Raw genomic sequence first — 17,912 nt, 5'->3', positions numbered from 1 at the left:
AAATATATATGCATGTGTGTGTATTCATATATAGAAAATAATTATACTCCATACACAGACATAAATTATGTAAACACAAACCTTTTTTGGATGCGATTAATCGTGATTAATCGTTTGACAGCCCTAATATATATATATATATATATATATATAAAAATTCATATAATAATTACTTAATATAGTTATTATAATGCGCAAGTAATATAATTAATATCGTTGTTTTTAGTAATAATAGGAATATTATTAATAATCATTTTAATGTAGATTAATATGAATAATTTTAAGTATTTAACAATTAAAATGCTAAAAAAAAGAAACATTAAATCATAAACTAAATTACTTTTCTTTTCAATAACTTGCAAATTATTTTTATCGAAAAACATATAGTTCTTGAAACTTCTGAAATCATATGTATGTATGGGATTTAGAACCACTGCTTTTAAATAATTTACCACTATGAATCACATATGACAGCTCATAATCACTTGCTAATTTAATATTCCTTTGTTAACTTTTTTAAATGGAGACCTGCTGAGCAGGTGTTTCTGTCCTTTGTGTAAAATGTTTCCAATCATCCACTTTTGAAGTCTGCTTTCATTATGAATATGAACAGTTATGTTCATGAGAAGGCCATTTAGGGATACCAGAAACAACCTCATATCTCCAGCTATTTTACAGTTTCTGTATTTGAAAAGTCAAGTGGAGAAAGATAAATCATATAGTGCACTGTAATAATGCTGTCATTTAAATTTTGTCAAACCACTCCATAACTGTGTCCATAAAGTTATTTTCCTTTTGTTTAACATGGCAACGACCTCATTTATCTCTAATATAACTGTTTTGTTACACAAGTCTAACTTTTTATAGAATAAAAAATGCACATTTTTCAGCAAGCTGGTGATGTTTTATGTTTATTTTAATGTGATCTACTTGCCACAAGGGTGCAGTGTTGGTTAGAAGATTTATAAGAATGAGTTAAGAAAAAGTTTCATGCTAGCTATTATTATTACCCATATATACAGTAAACTTGCATTTACTGCATTTAGTAGAATTTGAACTATTTCGTTTTGTTTGAAAATGAAGTTTGGCCTTTCTCAGAGTTTGCGTCTATGAAAATGCTAAGATAGACATATTAGCAAACTTAAGTAATCAAAGCAAAATTAATTTTTTAATTGGTGTTTAATTATTTATTCTCACTTAAGCACAGAGAAAGTGAGCTCTCCTCGTATTTGTTGTTTAGGACAATCAGTCATTGTCTGAAAGTATACGCTGTCATTTGCAGTTGACGCCTTGTTGATGAGACATTTGTGTAGCGAGACCTGCCCATACAGAGGACATCTTGTCATGGGTGTGTCAGATCTGCTGTCTGCACATGTGCTGTTACTAATGCAGCCTGATGGCCTGACGAGTCGGCACACTTAGTCATGGAGGTTCTCACCTTAAGCTCTCATGGCTGCAGTCTTTTCTTCATATAGGAAAATAATATCTCAAATAAATAGTTCGGAACAAAAAAACATTTGTACTATACTACTGCAGCGTAAATGTGAAATGATATTTGAGACATTCTTTGGCGTTGCTCAGATCTGCAATCCTAAACCTAACATGTTCTTTACATGTTAAACTTGATTGGCAACTTTTCCCTCAGTAAATGTTTATATATTCAGCTATAAAGACCCATTTAGTGGATCTATATATTTTTTCAATAGTATATATTTAAGGTTTGTGATTGCACAGTAAAACATTCAAGGCACCTTCATTATGACCAAAAGCTGGTCTTTTACTATATGAACTGTCTGCGACAGATGGGTCAGGCTTCAGTACAGAGAAAAATGTGAGAAATTATATCAACTTAAGCTAATTGAAGACGCAACATCCTTTTTTATGGTCATATTTACTTCACAATAAATGCATATTTTGTATTTCCCTTGATTTAGCCTGTGCAGCAAATATATGTAACACATATGTAACAATATATGTATTGTTTACTACTTTATTAATCTCAGTCAATGTTATTTTCAACATTTACTGATACATTATTAAAATCAAAAGTTGAATTTGTTAACATTAGTGTACTGTGAACTAACATGAACTAATAAACAGTTGGATTTGTATTAACTAACATTAACAAAGTTTAATAAATACTGTTACAAATGTATTGTTCATTATTAGTTCATGTTAGTTAATATATTAACTCATGTTAACAAATGAGACTTCATTGTAAAGTGTTACCAATTTATTTTATATAACAATTTGATTTTATTATTTTTATAGAAATAGTTTGGTCCTGGATGCTAAATACAATATTGTTGGTTACTGTATATTATTTAAAGCACCCAGTCGTTCTATTATTGTTTACAAAGGGACTAGATTTTCTAGCGGAAGTGTGTACTAATTTTAAAAAAATGCTTTAAATTGGAAATCGTCTCGTCCGATATTTTTATGTAGTATTTAAATATAATTATGTAGTGTATTAAAGCCTAAAACAAGTTGAAAAGCAATACAAAAAAATCTGTTTTGTGAATAAATACACCCTGCGCGCCGTGCCTTACAACGCCCTTTAGACAATGTTATATTAAAAATCAAACGCTTTTAAAGCACATCTATTATCCTTATTAAAAGTGACAGTTTATTCTATCATTAAAGGGTTTTCTTGGAATCATAATCAGTGAGAGGAGCAGAAAAGGTGTGGAATGGGATTTTGGGCGTCATATGGGCGTGAATAAGGGCAGGTCCAGTTCAATCTCTCTGTGAGTCAAACCCTGAATCAAACACACACTCACACGGCAGCCAGACGGAGCAGATAGTTGGACCTTTACGAATTGGACCTCACCTGTCTCTGGAGGAGAGGCAAAAGACAACATGATGCCCGAACCTTTAAAATCGGCTCTTTCGATTGGAGATGTGGAGGACACGTCGCTCGCGCTCCCGTCCGACCGCGAGCTGAGATCCGCGCAACAGAGAGTCCTGGACCAGGTGCACACTATCAAGAGGAGCAAGTCCAAATACAGCAGCAAGAGTGTGTCCGGGCTCGGCTCACCCACCAGTGAGTACATTTCTCCACTACATGTCTAATGCCAGACGGGTTTTATTCGGAGTCAAACTTTTTTAAAGTGTAAATTGATAGTTTGGTTATTTAGTTAAAGAGTCCATGTAGCCTACTAAACTTCCATGGTATTAACATAGATCAGAACAAAGACACATTTTGGTTGCACTTTATTTTACAGTCTTGTTCCCCAACGCACATATTTTGTATTACAATAATAACTGGATAATAACTAGGTAGCCAATAGGCTACTAACCCTGAACCTAACCTTAAAGGGATAGTTCACCCAAAAATGAAAATTCTGTCATCATTTACTCACCTGTTTGAGTTTCTTTCTTCTGTTGAACTCAAAAGAAGATATTTTGAAGAATTCTTGTAAATCAAACAGTTGACGATAGCCATCGACTTCCATAGTCGAAAAAATACTATGGAAGTCAATGGGGACCAGAAATTAAACATTCTTAAAAATAAAAAAAAATAAAAAACTGTGAACTATCAATTTAACCCATGTAGTTTCCTTGTATTAACCAGTTCTTTCTTAGGTAAATGCACTGTATGTACACGTAAGTGCAGGACACGTACTGTAAAATAATGTGCAACCCACATTGTATTCGACATCCAGGCCTATTAGTGCAACGTAAAAGTGAAATGATTCATTTGGAGTTGCTCAGATCTGCAATCCTAAACCTTTCTGTTCTTTACATGTTCAACTTGATTGGAAACATTTCCCTCAGTAAATGTTTATACTGTATATTCAGCTATAAAGACCCATTTATACCGTATGTGGATTTATATATGTATTTTATAGTGTATATCTGAGGTCTTTGCTCAATAAGACATTCAAGGCACCTTCCTTGGGGCAAAAAGGTTTTTATTACCATAGTTTTTTTCTGTCACATTTTTGTCTGATATTTTATGGCACTTTTTATCAGAACGGTCACAAAAAAGTGACATGGTAGCGGCATGGTATATTCTTAGAGGAAAGGATTTTTTTGTTTTAGATGGTGTACCATAGTAATGTTTCCATGGCCAAAACTTTGAAAGTAATATTTGTCGGCGGGCTTTCAAGACAGGCAATGTAAAATATCCCCTATTTTAGTGTTTTCTAAAGCTGTTTTCCCACCATAAATAGCCTCTAGGTGAACAGCTCCTCAGAATTTGTTTACGGGTAGTAAATTTGCATACTGGACTTTAAAATCTGGTCTATTGATTTTCATCCCTGGCCTGGAGAACATTACGCAAACTAAATCAAATTGTCTGTTAAATTTGTATTATAAACTCTATATATCTATTTATATGTTCAATAGACAATCCAATAGGCTACTGTACAACTGAAAATGTGCATGATTTTATTTCTTCTTTTTTAAAAAATCACTTTAATTGTATAATCCAATTTGTTTCATTCAGGCAAATTAAATAAGTTCTTGAAAATAAGTGAAAATGTGATCTCTCATGTTGAACGCTCTGTAAAATATGTACCTTACTATAATACATTAGTTATAGGTTAATACTGTTTAATTAATTTAATTTAATTATTTTTTGATAAGAATTCTATCACCTTGTTAACCTAAAAACAGTTTCTTCATTTGCAGGCCCTGAAAGTGACAGTGTGTTTCACGACTTCAAGTTTACTCCTGGCTCTCCTCTCAGCGGAGCCTCGTTCATCAGAGGAGGAACCATGACGAATGGGGTAAAATCATCTCGAGTATTGATCAATCATTTCATTGTTCTGGATGCATTCTTCATGCACGTGTTCGCTTACACATCTTTGTATTTTATTAATGCACTTCTAATTTTCCCACAGTTGGGTGTGTAAAACACATTTCATTAATCACCAGGTTAAACGCTTCTCTTTGAGTCATCTATTCAAGATAACAATAGATACTTGTGGAATGCCAAACAGTCTTTAGCTTGTAACTAATAACCTGGTTACGCATATATTTTCCTGCTATTTTTTTTACAAAATAACAAGACTTGAGAATGGAAAAAACAATCCATCAATGTGTCTGTTGAGTCCAATACATTCATTGTCTACTTGCATTAAAAACTTTAGACCTGCTACTGACACTAACCTAGTTCACTTTTTTCTAATTAGAGTTATGCCAGAAAAAAAAAAAAAAAAAAAAACGGGAAAAAGCTACATGAAACCACTCCTCTCCTTCCCTTTTCTGACTCATCCCAGTGTTGTGTTACCAAACAGCCTGGTTTCTGAGTATTCTGCCAACTTTTCTTTACATTTTGGGTGTATCCACAGGAATCTTAATTCTGTCAGTGTTTTAAATGTCTTGTTTGACTTTAATGGAGCGTGTAATCCAGCCGTGTTGTGTCGCTTCATTTTTGATGTTGTTTTTACTTGCATAAATCCCTGTTTTGACGTCCCGCAAAAGTCGTCACCAATATTTCTATAGCGCTTTATACAATACAGATTGTTTACTGTAATAAGCAGGAAAGTAATGATCACTGATGCAAAGAGAGTTCAGTTCTGCTGTAAAGAAGCTCTGAAAACACATTAGTGTCATTGTTCAGCTGAAGTCACTTCAGTGTTGATTCAGTTTCATTAGCCGTTTAAATTTCATCATCAATTATGAAATGAGTTCAATCCAGTTCTGGAGAAATCAGCATCATCTAGCTCAGTTCAGTTCTCATCTGATACTGTCAGTGCAGTCAAATCAATAATATTGCTGAATATTATGTGAACTGTAAGCAAGCCAAAGGTGACGGTGGGAAAAGATGTAAAACAGTGTTGTGGTTTGAATTATACACGATCGAACATACACTCCTATACAAATGAATCAGTTGTTTTCTTGTAAACGGCACACTGTAGCCTCATAGACGTAGAACTACTTTGGTTGCATTTTAATCCGTATGGATGTGCCCATAGTAACACTTCCAGCCAACACTCTTGTTCAGACACAACTGTGCATGGATTCATTTAAAGGGATAGTTTACTCAAAAATGAACATTCTGTCATCATTTGCTCACTCTGAACCAAACCTGTATGAATTTCTTTCTCCTGCTGAACACAAAAGAAGATACTTTGAATAATGCGGTAACCAAACAGTTCCAGGCCCTGTTCATTTCCATTGTATTTTTTTCATACTATGGACGTTCTTCAAAATATCGTATTTTATGTTCAGCAGAAGAGAGAAACTCATGCAGGTTCAGAACAACTTGAGGGTGAGTAAATGATGACTGGGTGAACTATTCCTTTAAAATGTTGATTTCAGAATCGTTTTTAGTGTATAATTATAAAATGAGTACTAAAGTATACTATATAGCATGCAGTCTGATCACACTAGTTAAATGCTCTATTTTGCATTTAATCATAAATGTGCATTTTTGCATGTAATTTCTTTGCATTCATTTGTTTGCGTTTAAATGTTTAATTATAGATAATATCAGAATTGACTTTAAAACGTATAGTAAAGTATACTTGTACAGTTTGATAGCACTAGTTAAAATGCTCTATTTTGCATTTAATTAAATATTAAAATGTATTTTCTTTTGCATGTAATTTTTTAGCATGATTTATTTTTGCATTTTTTTTGTTCTTGCATTTAAATGCTTAATGAGAAATGATGATATCGCCTTGACAATGTGAGTGAAGTACTGACTTTAAAACCATTGTTTCCATGTCCAGAATATGCAAAAGGCGAACTTTGTGCGCAAGTCCACCAACTCCCGCAGTTTCAGCGGTCAACGGGTGACCACGGGTAACGCCAGCAGGATAGATCGGCCCTTGTTCTCCCCTACTGGCACCCTCCCGATCGTGTCGCTGGCCAATAACCAGCTGTCCAGCCGTAAAGCCACTCGCAGCGCCCCGGACCTGGGCTTCCTACCCGTGACGAACGGTGTAGGAGGAGGAGGAACTACTCAGCGCAGTCAAACCGCCAGAAAGACCTTCTGGATGGAGAAGAGTGCCGGCACTGTCGGCAGAGGGACCAACAGCAATCAGATCGGCTCCTTTCAGGGCGTCAGCAGACGCCCGTCCTCCATGCAGTCCAACGGAGAGTCCAGGACCTCTGTGATCAGGAGTGGACAAGCCAAGGATATCTCTGGGTGAGTTTTGTAGTGTTTTGGTTATGATGTGGTGATTTATGACTGGTCTCACACTCACATACGTCGGCAGGATGAACACAGAGAAGCTTCTGGCCGACTTGACGATGCGAGAGGCGGTTGACTATCTGTTCAGCCCGGATGAGAACTACCAGCAGTGCGGAGCCGCTTACATCCAGCACAGCACCTTCACCGACGACAAGGCCAAGCAAGAGGTCTCCACCACAAACCACCATGCTTTTACCATGCTTTTTTAATGTATACAATAGAAATAATATGTTTTTAGGACAATTAACATGGTATTACCTTTAAATATGTTAGAGTACCTTCATTTAAATACCATACTGAATGACATCATGTTTTCAAAGTATATTTTTCATGATAATACCTTGGAAAAATATCTGTGAATTGACAAAAAAAAGTGCCAAAACACCAAAAGGTACCAAAGAATTACCATGTTTTTTAGACATGCACCATATAAATGTCTTTTTTTGACATTTACCATGGTATACTATTAACATGGTATTACTTTACATATATTAGAGTACCATCTACCATGTCAGTACTGTAGTATTTTAATTATATACCATAGTACTGAATGGATAAATTAAAGTACCTTCTGATAGCATAATGGTAGTATCATGTTAATACCGTAGTATTTAATATTATACATATTTGTACTCACTGAATGTACCATCGTATCACTGTCTGATGGTATATTAAAATATTAAAATAACGCTAATTACAGTATAAACTATGGTGATATTATACTTTGATGTAAAACAATGTATGCTCTATAGTATTTCAAAGAATACCATGGTACCTGTCCACACAACATGATGTATTATCAATACCATGGTATTCTTTGAAATACTATAGAGCATACATTGTTTTACATCAAAGTATAATATCACCATAGTTTATACTGTAATTAGCGTTATTTTAATATTATTTATATACTATTTTAGTGTTTATTAATATTTTGAATTAGCTTTTATTTTCATTATTTAGTTTGTTTTAGTTTAAATAATTATATTTTATTTTATTTCAGCTTTATTTGAAGGACCGAAAGTTTAGACTGAGCTTGAGTTACTTGTGTGACAACACTGCATCTGATACCATCACTGTACTATGATATCACCATAGTTTGGTTTGGTCTGACGGTCAGGTTTATGGTGTCACAGGTGCTGGCCCTGAAGGGCATTCCTCCGCTGGTCAACCTGTTGAGCAGCTCCAGTCCTCAGATCCAGGAGACGGTGGCCGCTGCCCTGCGAAACGTGGTCTTCAAGAACCAGCCCAATAAAGAGGAAGTGCAGCGCTGTGGAGGAATCACACAGGCCGTGCAGATGCTCAGCGATACCAACTCTGAGACACAGAAACACCTGACAGGTGACTCAGTGTGCCTGTTAGCGTCATGTTCATGTCACACACACACACGTTTGTTTCACTATATTAGTGAGGACCAGTAAAAAGGTGATCATAATATTTCACTAGGTAAGTGAGGACATTTTTTGTCCCTCAAAATGTACAGCCAAAGCTGTACACACACACACACACACACACTCACTCACGCACACACACACACACGCACTCTCACACACACGTTGAATATGTCAACATAGCCATTTAAAGCACTTGACAGAATAGTAGACAAGATTATGTTTGCTCTCTACTTAAAATATTCAAATGATTATAGTATCATTTTGTATGAGGGTTTTTATCAGAGGGTTTTAATGGTGCATAAGTAGTTTATATTCAGCTTTTGTTTAAAGCAAAACTAATTTAATGTTATCCCGCTGAAAATTCAGCTTTGACATCACAGGAATAAATTACATTTGAAAATATATTACCATAGAAAACTTAAAATATATTACCATTTTTTGATCAAATAAATACAGTCTTGGTGAGCATAATAGACTTCTTTCGAAAACATTAAACAATCTCATAAATATGTTAATTCATAAATATAGGATTGTTTGTTGTCAATTAATGTTTGTTCAGAAGACTAATGCTAACTTCTACGATCTGAAAAGCTAAAAATGCATTAGTAAATGCAGAAATGAACTAGATCACCTACGCTAAAGCCTAGATTACTAGTACAGTCTTTTTAAAATGATTTGCTTTTATTGTTATTTTTTGTTTCTTATGCATCTACTGTGATTATTTTATGATTCTTTTATTATTATATAAAGCACTTTGACTTGCCATTGTATGAAATGTGCTGTATAAATAAGACTGGATTGTGTTCTTCTCAAACTGATCTGTGTGTTTGTTGTCCAGGTCTCCTGTGGAACCTCTCCTCCGCTGATAACCTGAAGCCGGATCTGCTCCGCACGGCTCTGCCCGCGCTCACTGAGAAGGTCATCGAGCCGTTTTCAGCCAGCACGGACGACAATGCCAACACAAGCCTGGCACCGGAGGTCTTCTGCAATGCCACGGGATGCCTACGGTAACATCACACGCACTGGATTGTGTTCTGACTGCTGTATGCGCTGTAAACAAGGGAAACGTCAGCACTGGCTCCACTCATAATACTACTATTGTTGTTAGAGCCAGTACCTGACGCTCCTTATTACTCAGGTTATATTCTCACCAGTAAGCTGTTCAAATATTTCATCTGGGTTTACATTAGCCTTGGCACACCCACAGACGACCTACTGTTTGAACAAAACTGTAAATCAATTTCTGGATTTGGCAAGCTGTGAACTGACCACCTGGCTTTATTGAACTTTTGGCTGCACGTCTTTTTTTTTTTTGCGGAAACGTTAAAACTACGAGCGCTTTTGAGGATGATCGTTTGTCCTGTTGCTGGTATTAAGGCGAGACACTACAGGAGAAAGCTTTGTTTTTTCATGCATTTTCATTTTGCTTCCATAACATGTCTACTTTCAGAATAGTGGAAAGAAAACATCATAGTTTAATTCACTTTATCTACACTTGTAGATTTCAATTACACTACATCTATTTAATGTTTCTTCAGTGTCACTTGCATACTCCAAACTTTACAGTTTTTGCCTTTTTATATTCTGAAGGTTTTTACTGAGAGGTTCGTTCATATATCATCTGCCTGATTTATATGACATTTTATTCCTAAAAACATGGTAAAAATTGATTTTTTTTCTGGCTGTTGACAGCATTGTTTGATTTATGGAGTGATAGAAAGAGATCCAAAAACCTTTAACTTTGATACAGTATGTCATCAAAATGAAACTTAACTTCATCCAATGTTCAGCTTTCTCTTCTGAAAATGTATGCAAATGAGCGCATATTTAATTAGATAATGAATTCTTTGAATATTTAAGCATATGTAATACAAAAAAATGTGTCTTAATGTAGTATGCTGAGATCTATTAGTTCAAGTATTTACTATATCCACCTGTGGTAATTCTCATTTTTGAGCTGTTTTGTTCAAGGCACTAATTAAACTTGATATTCACAAGCAAATACTCTGCTTTTTCACGGTAAAACATTTGTCTTTTTGTGACTTTAGGCCATCAGAAATTCTGTATAACCACTGTATAACCTTAAACAGCACATAAACCAAAACAGCCTGCTATTGGTCACTTCACATGTCAATCATAAGTCCCCTTCTGTGTGAGTGGGCGGTTCTGTGGATCAGCTGCACAATATTGACATACTGAGTATTTGCATTGCAGTGTGAGTGGGCCATAAAAGTGGCAGGGAAGTTAGCTCATTTTTATTGGCTCAGATGATCAAAATAGCGTATAAACATTTTAATTCAGTTCCGTCCTAAGTTTGTTTCTTGCTTTTGTGAAGCCCAGTGCTAAAAACACAATGTGACTGTTTCTCTGTTTGTCGACAGCAACCTAAGCTCCTCCAAACTGGCAAACCGACAAGCCATGCGCAACTGCAAAGGTCTTATCGACTCGCTCATGCGCTACACGGAGAACTGCGTTAATGCAGGGATGTCAGATAACCAGGTAAATCATTGCTGATTTCTATGAGCTGCTGAACGGAAACAGGTCATGGAAAACCTGGAAATATCAGGGAATTGTGTTTTACAGGCCTTGCAAAGTCATGGACATCACAAGCCTGATTTGTGAGCAAATTGATCAATCAGTTGCTCAAACTTCAGCTTTCTAGTGTGAATTATTCATTTAGAGTCAGTCCGAATCAAAATATCTTTTGCAACGTGTGATTAAAATTGGAAAAGTCATTGGGATCTGTTTTCTCTGTAATGGTGCAGTGAAGAGTTTTAAGATGCCATGAGATGTCAAGTTGTTTTCATAGTCTGGGTGGAGAATGTTGGTGTGGCATTGATGGTTTATTTATTTATTTTTTTAAACTTTATTATGTTGTGGTGCCAAAACGTTAAAACTCCCCGAGGGAAAGCATGTACAGACACAAGGCATTTCCAACAGCCAAACTCTATTGTTGGGGCTTTAAAAAAACCTCTTCATTACTCACACTTAATTGACGACCAGATTTGATCAGAACCTCGCAAGCATGTTTCAACACCTGCTTTCTGTTTGTTGTCAATTTGCAAAAGCACACATTGTCAAGTTCACTTCATTCACTTCCAGCTGAACAAGTCTGCATATACGTACAAATCTGGCTGCACATTTAATGCTTATGCAATGGCATGTCAGCTACGTAGAATTTAAATATAAATGATATATTTATGTAAATATCTATTTATTTATATAAATAGTTATTTATTTATGAATACATTTGGCATAAATGTAAATTATATTATTAGCATTACAATGAGTTAAACGTTAAATTCAATTAAATTTGAGAAAGTCACAGTATTTGGCAGGTTCCTGTTAGCTTTATTTTAGCTGCTCACCTAACCCTGCTAAATATGAGGCCACAAAAATTGCATGCATAACAATGATACAATAAAATTGTTAAGAAAAATAGTTTATGGATTATAAGTGTCACATGGATTGAGTGTATAGTCTACAAATTAAAGCGTGTTACAATGCAGGAGACATCTATGTCATAGTGAACCATCCCTTTATTTGTTTTTAATTATGAAAATGATGCAATAATAATATTCTTTATTGTGTTCTTGTGTCGCACCCAGTCTTTGGAGAACTGCGTGTGTATTCTGCACAACCTGACCTACCAGCTGGAGACCGAGATGCCGTCTCTCTTCACTAAAATAAACGCGCTGGCCAGCCACGCTCGCAATCGCTCCAGTCCTTCAGACGCGGGTCCGATCGGCTGCTTCAGCTCCCAGAGCCAGAAACTGCAGCAGGAGGTTTGTACCTTCACACCACGCTTACTTATGACCATGGTACTGTCATATATAGGCTACAACAGTACAGTTTGACTGCCATCTACTTCAAAGAATACCATGAGACTGCTATGGTAAATGTGCAAAAAGAATGGCATTAAGGATGTTCGTTTTTATAAAGTGGCTTTGTGTTGTTGTGTTGCAGAGCGTCTTTGACTATCCTGTGATGGAGGACAACAATCCTAAAGGCACCAGCTGGCTCTTCCACTCTAAAGCCCTGCAGATGTACCTCAATCTGCTGAGCTCCAGTGAAAGAGACGCCACTCTCGAGGCCAGCTGTGGAGCGCTGCAGAACCTCACGGCCAATGAGAGCATAGTAAGACTATGACCAGTCTGTCTGGTTCAGTGTGCACATGTTCATCGGTTGGATTCAGAGAAAATGTTATTGTATTTTATGTATTTAAATAGTAATGTTTTATATATTAAGCCTTTTATTATTATTATTATTATTTTATTTTATGTACCTGTTCATGGGTTGGACTCAAATAAAATCAAGTTTTTAGTTTTTTTGTATTGTGATATATTTAAAAATATATATTAATTAAGCATAGTTTTAATTTAATTTAATTTAATTTAATTTAATCAGGGATTATGACAATTATTATGATTCAATAATGTTTTTATATTAAACATAATTAAATTACATTTAATTTATTTTTTGCATGCTGATAAATCATTTTATTGTGTTATATTTAAAATAAAAATTGTATTTTTATTATTGATTTATTTCATAATTTAATTTAATTAAAAAGATTTTGCATGCTGCTATCCATGGGTTGGACTTTTATTTTATTGTATTATGATAATTATTATAATTAAATAATATTTAAAATATTAAGCATCATTATAATTATTTTATGTAGAATAAATCAGTTTTCCCCATGTCTTATTTTGCAGGTATCAAATGTGTTGAGTCACACAATCGTTCAGAAGCTTAACGGTCTGAAGTACATCAGTCCATTGTTGCAGTCGTCCAATCCCGCGCTACAGAAAAGCGCAATCGCTCTCCTCGGGAATCTGTCCAGATCTACACGTACAAACAAAACCATGGGTGAGTTAACGTGCCGTCATTCATCATTCATATAAGACAGCTTAACATTGTGATGCTATTGTTGCATCATGGTTGTAAGTGTGTGAGAATCTCTGTTTTTGCATCCCTTCTGATTGCATTGGATTAACGTTGCAATTTTTGATGTTTTTATCAAATTAACTGTTTTTGTGGCATGCCCTGTATGCTTCTAGTAATTAGTAAAGTAACAAATACTGAGGTTAGATATTATTATAACTTAAAGTACTGTTTGTTTTTTGGTGACGTCAATATCTTGCACAAGGGTTTCCTTGAGATTCATGATATTGTGATAGAAATGCAAATAGCAAATTCAATAAAAATATATATTTTATATATTTACATAAACAAAACTTAAAACACTTACTTTATCTTATTAAAATTATTAAATTAGTCCTTTGAACAATTTGTGATACCAAAATATTGAGATATAGCATGTATATTTCTAAAAGTCTAATGCTTTGCTGTTTTTGTCTCCGTTTATATTGTGCAAGTCATTGTTCTGCGCGGTTAATGTTTGATGTTCTGTAGTCCGGGATTGTTTTTGACCGTTTGCGGTCAGCATGATGTTTCTGATGTTTCGCGGTCGTTCTGATGAATGTTTTTTGTTGGTCCAGCCCGTCAGACTCTACCGCAGCTGGTCGGGTTCCTGAACTCAGGGCTCACTCAGAGCGATTCCTCTCCCGAATACGACAGCACCATGGCCACCGCTCTTCACAGCACACACTCCCTGATGAAGGCCGATCCTGACATCGGCAAGAGTCTGCTGAACAACGGCTTGATCAACTCCCTCAACAACATGAGTCTCAATCTGTGAGTGCACACTCCGGTCTGTTCACTTCTGTTAGTAAACAAAGTCTTGATGAATGAATTAGAATTCATTCATCAAACATATGGGCCAAAAGTGTGTGTGTATATTTATATATATACATACAGATATAAATTAAGCAAAAAAAAAACATATGGGCCAAAAGTGTGTGTGTATATTTATATATATACATACAGATATAAATTAAGCAAAAAAAAAACATATGGGCCAAAAGTGTGTGTGTATATTTATATATATACATACAGATATAAATTAAGCAAAAAAAAAAACATATGGGCCAAAAGTATATATATATATATATATATATATATATATATATATATATGAAGCCTTCAGATGCAAAAGCCTCTAAGTGCCATCTGAAATTTTCTTCTAGAATGATCATTTTTATCAAGCTCGTATATTTATGTTCAGTTATTTCACTTTAATGGCAATGAAAATTACCTATTCATTGTCATTAAAGTGAAAGTACTGAACTTAAATATACGAGCTTGATAAAAATGCAAATTTTAAAAGAAAATTTCAGATGGCACCTAGAGGCTTTTGCATCTCACCTCTATATATTTATATATACATACAGATATACATTAAGAAAGCAAAAAAAAAAAAAAACATATGGGCCAAAAGTGTATGTATATATATATATATATATATATATATATATATATATATATATATATATATATATATATATATACACACACTTTTTTCAATGTATTTTTGTAGCACTTTTTTTTTAATTCATATTGTTCCAAAATAGCTGCAGAAAATAGAAAAAATAAAGGGAAAAAAATAGTCAAAAAGAAATTATAAGAATTTATAATGACATTATTAATATTTTGATAAATATTTCTATGTATTTTTTCAAATATTTATGATTTATTGTAATACATCAGGGGTCTGCCGAAGTCCAGCACTGCGGCAGGAGTTCTTCTTCACAGTCTGTGGTCGGAAAAGAACTTTCAGAGTGTTCTTAAAAAGGTAAGACTGCAAACATAAGCCATATTTGCCAAAATATCTGCTAGAAAATATTTGCTAAAACAAATAAAAGAACTTAGAATCAAAAATGGTTCTTTACAGCTGAGAACCTTTATCAAGGTTTCTTGAGCTGCTATATTGTTCTTTGGAGATGTAAACAGTTCTTGAAGCTTCATAAGAGGTCCTTCAGATCAGTGTTTTAGCTTGAGTCATTAAATCATCTGATCATATAAGTTTTTAAAGAATTATAGATCTTAAAAAGGTTCTCCAATGGCATCAGGCTGTAATACCTTTATTTTTAGGCGTGCTTATATAAGAAAAGTAATGTTACATTTTGTCAATGTGAGTCAATGTAATTATCAAAGCGCATGGAATCAGATGTCTCATTCCTGAGGCTGTTATGGGATATTATGCGTCAGTGTGTAGTTCAGTGTCTGTGTCGGGGCGGGTGAAGATTACTGGATGGGTGTGGTACGGAGAACTAGACGTGAGGTGTGTGAGAATGCTTACGGGTGGAAACCAACCACACCTCACTACACCGACCGTGCAGTCGGATAAGATCGGCTTTGTTTGTGTTTGTGTGTGGGTGGGTGTGTGTGCGTGTGTGTGTGTTAGATGACCAGAAAAATATGTCATGCTAGCTGTAAAGTCAGTCTTTATGTAAGCGTATATAGGTAAATACTGGTGTTAGGTCATGTTTACTTGTGTTTAAAGGGGCTATATGTAAGAATTTGCATGTATTAATTTTTAATTTTTTTTATTTTTTTATTGCCAATGTGTGAACAGCTTGTAACAAAACTTAAAAACCAAGACCTTTTCTATGAAAACCTGTAGACTAGATTTTAAGCGAAGGACTCGGGATGTTTTTGCCAGGAAAATCAAAAGCATGTGACGGTTACGCCTCGGAGAGCCTCTCTTCTGTTCATTGACTCGTGAAATGCTTGTACGATGTTCATGATAATGCAGAAAGAGCCATTCTGTACTGTAATGTCAATGTGTCATGCAAAGAAAAGGGATTATCGTCTACTATAGTGTAACACAGCCATATCTATATAGTCTAGTCTGGAGTCTCAAATATACTTTATCAATCAATCAATCAATCATCAATCAAAAATGTGTCAGATAAAGCACATTTTAACAGTGTCCGTTGACATGTGGTGTGAATTGGAGAGTTTCTGCTAACATATCTACATCGCTATGATCAGATGCTTTCTGAACTGCTGTTTTCTCATTTTTGTTGTGTGTTTATTTGTTATTGAGAGGAAAGCGCACTCACGTGAACACGAGCGGTTGCTGGCTGCAGTTCACCTAACGGCCACTGGTGTCTCTAATAACATGATCTGAATTCTACATATAGCCCCTTTAATATTGATTTGTGTTAATGTTTAGTAATATTCACAGTAAAATAGCTAACCTGGCTTGTGTGTTTATCTTGCAGCAAGGCATGAATAAGAAGTCCTTTGTGAATGACATAACGTCGGCAGCTTTCAAATCTCTCCAGGTGGTTGACTGAGGCACTTTACAAACAAACTGCATTTTATTGCATTGCATTTTAATGTCGTTTAAGAACCCGAAATGTCTTATGTAGTTTTTTGTTAATTGAATGAATTATGTTGTTTATTCTGTTTTCGCCATGAAAATAGCCTTGCTTGCTTTCAATGGCGTAAATAAATACATATTTTCATTTAAGTATTGCAGAAGAAATGGTAAGAATTAGCTTTAATTTCTTTTGGGGCAGTAGATGCTTTTTGTTAAGAACAATGCATGACAAATGCAATGACTAAAACTGTTGTTTTGTCTTCATTTTGACACATTGTTTTCATGTCTGTATTATTTTCGTTCAGTTAGGTAGTTGTTATATTGTTAAATATTCCATTGTTTGTCTGTAATATGTTCTAAAATGCTAATGATTTTGAAAGACATTTTATCAGAGTGTTACAGGTTGTGCAAGTTCAATATATCTTATGTCATATAATTATATTTTATACATCAAGTTATATACAGTATATATATATATACCAATATAAATATATATCAGGGCGTCTCTTTGGCTCATTTTGACGTCTGTTCATCATTACAAATACTGTGGTTGTTCTGTTAAGGGTGTGGATACATTTGTCGTGTTTTTCAGTTCACATTGACTTCAAAGTTTCAATAAAGTTTTCAACAGGACCATGTCTCTTTGTCACACTTTACTGTTAAATATTTATTACTTTTACAGAATCACAATTTCATCCATGCAAAAAGAAAGGCAAATAGAATAGAATTAACACTGGGACATCCTAAAGCATACGCTCACGCTGTTAGTCTAAAAAAAACTGATTTATTCTAACATCTTTACTTCCTGGTAATATTTGGTTAACCATTTATGCTCGTGCTTTCAATGCTCTGAAAATGCATGCCACCTTTTCAGCTTTTATTTCAATTATATCCTTACTTTCACATTATGTATATGATTCATTAACTTTAAATCAACAAAAAGATCATACATTATGGCTGATAGCACATCATGGCACTTTGCATATAATTAACACTGAAAAGAGTCATTATTAGCATATTAAAGGTATAATGGAGGATGTTTTACTTCTGGGTGGATCACCTATACTATTGGTCCTCCTAATTGTCAATCATTCTGGTGAATCAATCAAACTTATTCAAAAAGTGGAGAGGGCGGGTC

At 34.7% G+C, this 17,912-nt stretch overlaps 1 protein-coding gene across 2 annotated transcripts; it reads left to right on the top strand.

The window, feature by feature from the left end:
- The first annotated feature begins 2,749 nt into the window (after positions 1 to 2,749).
- pkp1b (plakophilin 1b) lies at positions 2,750 to 17,406 on the top strand. 2 transcript variants are annotated; one of them, XM_079883589.1, is made up of 13 exons: positions 2,750 to 3,043; positions 4,636 to 4,733; positions 6,684 to 7,102; positions 7,173 to 7,314; positions 8,284 to 8,488; positions 9,380 to 9,548; positions 10,923 to 11,040; positions 12,150 to 12,326; positions 12,508 to 12,678; positions 13,260 to 13,413; positions 14,046 to 14,241; positions 15,154 to 15,238; positions 16,674 to 17,406. In XM_079883589.1, exons 1-13 carry the CDS (start codon positions 2,860 to 2,862, stop codon positions 16,746 to 16,748), a joined length of 2,193 nt encoding a protein of 730 aa, XP_079739715.1. In that variant the 5' UTR covers positions 2,750 to 2,859; the 3' UTR covers positions 16,749 to 17,406. The 2 variants fall into 2 exon arrangements, with proteins under 2 accessions (XP_079739715.1, XP_079739714.1); XM_079883588.1 differs by having other exon boundaries at positions 2,777 to 3,043; positions 4,621 to 4,733.
- The last annotated feature ends 506 nt before the right edge of the window (positions 17,407 to 17,912 follow it).

This window comes from Squalius cephalus, assembly GCF_949319135.1.
Source record: "Squalius cephalus genome assembly, chromosome: 10".
Lineage (NCBI taxonomy): Eukaryota > Metazoa > Chordata > Actinopteri > Cypriniformes > Leuciscidae > Squalius > Squalius cephalus.
The sequence above is the reverse complement of the archived record's forward strand: the minus strand, read 5'-3'. Positions and strand labels throughout refer to the sequence as shown.